Source organism: Triticum urartu, chromosome 4A (genome assembly GCF_056163025.1).
Source record: "Triticum urartu cultivar PI428250 chromosome 4A, HENAU_Tu73, whole genome shotgun sequence".
Taxonomy (NCBI): Eukaryota; Viridiplantae; Streptophyta; class Magnoliopsida; order Poales; family Poaceae; genus Triticum; species Triticum urartu.
The window spans coordinates 460,054,777-460,062,222 of NC_141876.1; the positions used below are offsets into that span (position 1 = coordinate 460,054,777).

A 7,446-nucleotide genomic window follows, 5' to 3' on the forward strand; every position below is an offset into this window, starting at 1 on the left:
GGAATTTATCTATTAATAATCTTAAAAAATAATTAACTAAATAGCACTCTCCGGTAAAAATGGTAGCAAACCTCGTGAGCGCTCAAGTCTCTGTTTTTTACAGCAAGATCGCAAAGACTTTCCTCAAGTCTTCCCAAAGGTTCTACTTGGCACAAACACTAATTAAAAGTATAAAACCACATCTAAACAGAGGATAGATGAATTATTTATTACTAAACAGATTCAAAAAGCAAGAAACAAAAATAAAATTGGGTTGCCTTCCAACGAGCGCTATCGTTTAACGCCCCTAGCTAGGCATAAAGGCAAGGATAGATCTAGGTGTTGCCATCTTTGGTATTGAGAAAGAAAATAGAAAATTTCTTTTCTATAGAATTTATCTTTCTATTTTGAGAGAGGATGTGGCCATTAATGGTGGAAGAAAGATTAAGCACGTTACAGAAATTTGCATCTAAACTAGCCTTCATTTCTTTGATAATTTCAATTTTGGTAAAAGCATAAAGGAGAGGTGGAATCCACCTCACTCATGGGGTGCCCAAATATAGTTTTCATCTTTTCATAAGTATCTATGGGACCCCCTCAAGAAAACCTTCTTCAAAAATAGAATCTAGAACTTGTTTGAATGTAGAGGGTAAACCAATATAAAAGCTTTTCAGGTATATCTCAATTTGATATTGGGGCACATAGCTAGCTCGGATCCTTAATAGCCTATCCCAAGCATCTTTCTAAGATTCATCAAGTAAATAACGAAAAATTCCAGGATCATCTTCATCGAAGTTATTCAAACTCTCATTGATAACCTCGGTAGGTCTTTCCATAGCATCATTATTTATGAGCTTAGAGAGGACAGAGGGACTATCCAGAGTAAAGGGTGATGCGGCAAAGTAGCGTAAATATTTCCCTCGGTTTTTGAGAACCAAGGTATCAATCCAGTAGGAGGCCACACGCAAGTCCCTCGTACCTACACAAACAAATAAGAACCTCGCAACCAACGCGATAAAGAGGTTGCCAAACCCTTCACGGTCACTTACGAGAGTGAGATATGATAGAGATGATAAGATAATATTTTTGGTATTTTTATGACAAAGATTAAAAATAAAGATTGCAAAATAAAAGGTAATAGAAATAGCTTGTTGATGGAAGATTAATATAATGAAGAATAGACCCGGGGGTCATAGGTTTCACTAGTGGATTCTATCAAGATAGCATAAGTATTATGGTGGGTGAACAGATTACTGTCGAGCAATCTATCCTTATAATAATAAAGCACAAATTGAATTTGTCGGGTTCACCGTCGCGGCGCTTTTTCAAAAAAGTCGTTCGGTTTTCTGGTAATTAAACCCACTGTCCCATGCCCGCTTCCGGTACCTAAAAATCGTTTCGTTCAGAGTCTCTCCTATGGTAAGAAACAACTCGCGTTGGTGTTATGTTACTAGGCCAGGACTCTGATGGGTCGAACAGCCCAAGAACAACTAAGGAAAAAAGTTTGGGCCAGGACTCTTCTTCAACCCGTCCTCTTCTTCAACCCATCCTCTGGACTCGAGGAATCCTCCTCCGCCCTTCTCCTCGCGTGAACCAGCTGATCTGCCAAGATCATGGTAGCACCTATGGCGAGTGCGGCGCGGAGCTCGCTCAAGGTCGATGCGCCCCGTGGTGGTGGCATTCGAGGCGGGTCGGCCCGAGCTGGGTTGATCTGACCGCCGCCGCCAGTCATGTTTCTTGATCCCGTGGACGACCTCAACCATAACAAGCAGGATAGCTGCAATGAATTGTGGACGGGAGCAGCAGCGTCCTATGGGCGGGCGCCGGCGACGTTCTTCGCCTCGTGGACGTGCTCCGCGTGGATACCGACAAGGACGTCTACATCTCCCTCCCCAGGGGTTCTATCGACGCTGCTAGGTCGCCGGCATCACCGCTGGATGCGCCACATCTAGCCTTTCCCTACTTGCTAGCCAATGGACTGCTGCTCTCCTAGACGAGCTACGGTGGCCGCCCACAGGGTGTTTGACGAAATTCCCATCAAGGATGGCATCACTTGGGAGACCATAGACTCCAATGGAGGTTTCCACAGTGAAGCAGTAAGGCTTTTGACCTGCATGTGTCACGAATCACAGGGACTCGCTGGTGGTCTCGGCCATGCCATTGTCCATGTTCTTGGCTGAGCAAACCAAGGAACTTTAGTGAACTGTTGCAGGCAAAGGAAGTTGGTGCTGCTGGCAGAGAAATATTAGGATTAGTATAGCATGATTATCGTAGTTTCCTTGATTTGTTTTGGTCTAGATTAGTACATCAATGCACTGATATTTCTTTTGTGGTGCAGGCGCTTCAAGATAACAAGGACAGCAGGCTTCGCGACAACTCATTCGTCTACGATGTCCTCACCAAATCTGAAATTATTTGGCTCCTAAATTCTAATCCATGTGAGCAAGCGGCCCCTTCCTCTTCCCCCACCAATGGCCGCTTCCAAATCAGGTTGAAAGTCTAGGTCACTCCCCAAATATTAGGTAGAGATATGTTCTGCTAGATGTGTCCAAATCACTCTATTATTCCAGTACATTAATCATTCTTTTTGAGTGTTTAAGTGAACAATATCTAATATTTGACTCTCAGTTAAGTTTGGTCTTCTTTGGGTAATTTATACAGCATAGCGCCTGTAAGAGTTGGCTGCAGATCCACTATTTCCCTCTCTGTTTTTACTGCAATATAATGCATATACCTAGAGCTAGCATCTCAGGGACCACAAATTCAGCATCTGCTCCTATAACTTCCATGTCAGTGCAAATGTTATTATGATTATGTTTCAGCAGTAATAACCTCATGTACTATTTGAAAGTTCATTGCAGGTTGTTATTGTTCCTTTATTTGCATTGAATCGAGGTTGTGAAACATGCTAAATCTAGTAGAGAAGATAAAGTTATTGCCTGGTACCAAGGACGGATGTGCACTCCTTTACTGCTGTTTTTTCCATTTGAGTGGAAACACTAGGTAAGAGGAAAGTTTGGTAAATCTAACTCGAACCGTTTGCCAAGTACCAAGTCTACCTCCCGCTCACCCGGCTCTTCTAGAGGAAGAAATTAAGTTGCACGAGGTTGAATTCTGCAGGCTTATGGCTGATCGTCATGCTCTAGCCGAGGAACGAATGGAGTTACCAAGAAATAGAGGAGGAAGTCCATCACCTGAACATGATCATTGCAAAGATTAATGACAAGAATGGAGCTTATATCACTATATCAGCGAGCTCGTTGACAAGAGAAGGAAGGTTGAAGCTGAACTTAGATCTAATGAGCCTTTGAGACATGAGGTTGTGCATTTTTGTGCTGAAATTGAGAATCTCCTTGTTGTTAGGAAAGAACCTTCTACAAAGGTTGCATCACTCATCAATGAGATTAGTAGGGAGAGATCAAATAGATAACAAGAACTTACACATGCAAGGTACACACCACGACACACGGTCTCTTTTGTTGGACCAGACTCTCAAGTATCCTAGTAAATCAGTTGCGAATGGAAAGTTGATTATCATTGGTTTGTATTTCGCAAGAATGCATGTGAATTATAGCATCTAGAAGTGGAATTTCGAGTTGGTGGAACAAGGTAAAGTAATGTAAAAGAGTAGGATTTTGACGGCGCAAGAAATTCAACAACTGCGGGCCAAATTAGCTAATTTTGATGGCAGGCTAGGGGGCACAAGTATGCTATTCGGATCAACTATAGCGTTTGTAAATTCAGTTATCATTTCTACATGTATTTTCCTTTCTTTACTATAATGTCTTGCCTGGATTTGACGTTGTACATGCACAATATGGCGCGGTTTCAGAAATCCTGATTTAGGAATCTGGTATGTCTCAACACTTTACATGCTTCTCTATGAAACAAGACAGATCATTTGGTTTGTTACCGCTAATGGACATGCCCACTACTCTTAGCCTAATACAATATTGATGCATCTAATATTGGTAGGTAAAGTTGGCAGATGACAACACACATGTCAATGGATAAGCAATAGGCATTCATCATCCATCCAGGTTTGCAAACCCATCTTATACTAATCCCTTTCTCGGTATTTAATAGTTGGAAAACCTTTCATTCGTACTATCTGTTTTAGTTTAGTACTATTCTTTTTTATATATAAATGGAGATTGTCGATGTCCTGTCTTTTGCTTGATGGTGTTTCAGTTAAAGAAGGGACATGGTAATCTATCTAAGAACAATGCCACAATATTAATCAAGGACTCAAAGATATGCAACTGAATTCATTGATAGATTTAGCTACCATCATATTTTGTGTTTGTTTGGGTTATGCTGCAAAGAGTTGCTTTACACGGCCCAAACTTTTGCTAGCATAGAAGCATGTCAGAATTTGGCTTGGCGTTGTAATAATTTTTCAGTTTGATATTTATCAACTTGGATGTGTTGTTTTCTTCCCGAAGGATCCAGGATACCTGTTCTCCCGTTGCAACGCACGGGCATTTTTGCTATTGATAGAAAAGCGAATAATTATGAGAATATCTAGACATGATCATGTATATATGCATCACATCCGTGACAAGTAGACCGACTCCTTCCTGCATCTACTACTATTACTCCACACATCGACCGCTATCCAGCATGCATCTAGAGTATTAAGTTCATAAGAACAGAGTAACGCATTAGGTAAGATGACATGATGTAGAGGGATAAACTCAAGCAATATGATATAAACCCCATCTTTTTATCCTCGATGGCAACAATACAATATGTGTCGTTTCCCTTTCTGTCACTGATGTCTACTACACAACCTTCTTCTTGTAGACGTTGTTGGGCCTCCAAGTGCAGAGGTTTGTAGGACAGTAGCGAATTTCCCTCAAGTGGATGACCTAAGGTTTATCAATCCATGGGAGGTGTAGGATGAAGATGGTCTCTCTGAAGCAACCCTGCAACCAAATGATAAAGAGTCTTGTGTCCCCAACACACCCAATACAATGGTAAATTGTATAGGTGCACTAGTTCGGCAAAGAGATGGTGATACAAGTGCAATATGGATGGTACATAAAGGTTTTTGTAACCTGAAAATATAAAAACAGCAAGGTAACTAATGATAAAAGTGAACGTAAATGGTATTGCAATGAGTTGAAACAAGGCCTAGGGTTCATACTTTCACTAATGCAAGTTCTCTCAACAATAATAACATAATTGGATCATATAACTATCCCTCAACATGCAACAAAGAGTCACTCCAAAGTCACTAATAGCGGAGAACAAACGAAGAGATTATGGTAGGGCATGAAACCACCTCAAAGTTATCCTTTCTGATCGATCTATTCAAGAGTTCGTAGTAAAATAACACAAAGCTATTCTTTCCGTTCAATCTATCATAGAGTTCGTACTAGAATAACACCTTAAGACACAAATCAACCAAAACCCTAATGTCACCTAGATACTCCAATGTCACGTCAAGTATCCGTGGGTATGATTATACAATATGCATCACAAAATCTCAGATTCATCTATTCAACCAACACAAAGAACTTCAAAGAGTGCCCCAAAGTTTCTACCGGAGAGTCAAGACGAAAATGTGTGCCAATCCCTATGCATAAGTTCATGAAGTCACGAAACTCGCAAGTCGATCATCAAAACATACATCAAGTGGTTCACGTGATATCCCATTGTCACCACAGATAAACACATGCAAGACATACATCAAGTGTTCTCAAATCCTTAAAGACTCAATCCGATAAGATAACTTCAAAGGGAAAACTCAATTCATCACAAAAGAGTAGAGGGGGGGGGGACATCATAAGATCCAACCATAATAGCAAAGCTCGCGATACATCAAGATCGTACCACCTCAAGAACAAGAGAGAGAGAGAGAGATCAAACACATAGCTACTAGTACATACTTTCAGCCCCGAGGGTGAACTACTCCCTCCTCGTCATGGAGAGCGCCGTGATGATGAAGATTGCCACCGGAGAGGGATTCCCCCCCCTCCGGCAGGGTGCCGAAAGGGTCTAGGTTGGTTTTCGGTGGCTACGGAGGTTTCCGGCGGCGGAACTCCCGATCTATTCTGCTCCTCGATGTTTTTAGGGTATATGGACATATATAGGCGAATGAAGTCGGTCAGGGGAGCCATGAGGGGCTCATGAGGGTGGGGGCGCGCCTCACTGCCTCGTGGCCACCTCGAAGCTTCCCTGGCGTCTACTCCAAGTCTCCTGGATTGCTTCCGTTCCAAAAAATAACTCTCCCAAAGGTTTCATTCCGTTTGGACTCCGTTTGATATTCCTTTTCTTCGAAACACTGAAATAGGCAAGAAAACAACAATTTGGGCTGGGCCTCTACTTAATAGGTTAGTCCCAAAAATAGTATAAAAGTGTATAATAAAGCCCATAAACATCCAAAACGGGTAATATAATAGCATGGAACAATCAAAAATTATAGATACGTTGGAGATGTATCAGCATCCCCAATCTTAATTCCTGCTCGTCCTCGAGTAGGTAAATGATAAAAACAGAATTTTTGATGTGGAACGCTACCTAACATATTTATCAATGTAATTTACTTTATTGTGGCAAGAATATTCATATCCATAAGATTCAAGACAAAAGTTTAATATTGACATAAAAATAATAATACTTCAAGCATACTAACTAAGCAATTATGTCTTCTCAAAATAACATGGCCAAAGGAAGCTATCCCTAGAAAATCATATAGTCTGGCTAGGCTCTATCTTCGTCACAAAAAATATTTAAATCATGCACAACCCCGATGACAAGCCAAGCAATTGTTTCATACTTTTGATGTTCTCAAATTTTTTCAATCTTCACGCAATACATGAGCGTGAGCCATGGATATAACACTATAGGTGGAATAGAATGGTGATTATGGAGAAGACAAAAAGGAAAAGATAGTCTCACGTCAACTAGGCGTATCAACGGGCTATGGAGATGCCCATCAATAGATATCAATGTGAGTGAGTAGAGATTGCCATGCAACGGATGCACTAGAGCTATAGGTTAATCCCAAAAATAGTATACAAGTGTATAATAAAGCCCATAAACATCCAAACGGGTAATATAATAGCATGGAACAATAAAAAATTATAGATACGTTGGAGACGTATCAGTCACTGGGATCGAGCACCGCAAGATTGAACCCAAAGCTAAGCACTTCTCCCATTGCAAGAAAGATCAATCTAGTAGGCCAAACCAAACTGATAATTCGAAGAGACTTGCAAATATAACCAATCATACATAAAAGATTTCAGAGAAGAATCAAATATTGTTCATAGATAGACTTGATCATAAACCCACAATTCATCGGATCTCGACAAACACACCGCAAAAAGAGTTACATCGAATAGATCTCCAAGAAGATCGAGGAGAACTTTGTATTGAGATCTAAGGAGAGAGAAGAAGCCATCTAGCTACTAGCTATGGACCCGAAGGTCTGAAGTAAAATACTCACAGATCATCGGA

General features: G+C 40.9%; 1 protein-coding gene across 5 annotated transcripts; it reads left to right on the plus strand.

The window, feature by feature from the left end:
• Positions 1-1,415: 1,415 nt before the first annotated feature.
• On the plus strand, positions 1,416-5,673 carry LOC125552092 (uncharacterized). Of its 5 annotated transcripts, none has more exons than XR_015601352.1 (5): positions 1,416-2,075; positions 2,318-2,469; positions 2,841-2,982; positions 3,100-4,019; positions 4,786-5,673. XR_015601352.1 is itself a non-coding variant. In XM_087518587.1 (3 exons), exons 1-3 carry the CDS (start codon positions 1,953-1,955, stop codon positions 2,866-2,868), a joined length of 303 nt encoding a protein of 100 aa, XP_087374713.1. In that variant the 5' UTR covers positions 1,416-1,952; the 3' UTR covers positions 2,869-4,757. The 5 variants fall into 5 exon arrangements, 1 of the variants encoding a protein (XP_087374713.1); XR_015601353.1 differs by lacking the exon at positions 4,786-5,673 and having other exon boundaries at positions 3,100-3,256; positions 3,343-4,754; XM_087518587.1 differs by lacking the exon at positions 4,786-5,673 and having other exon boundaries at positions 2,841-4,757.
• The last annotated feature ends 1,773 nt before the right edge of the window (positions 5,674-7,446 follow it).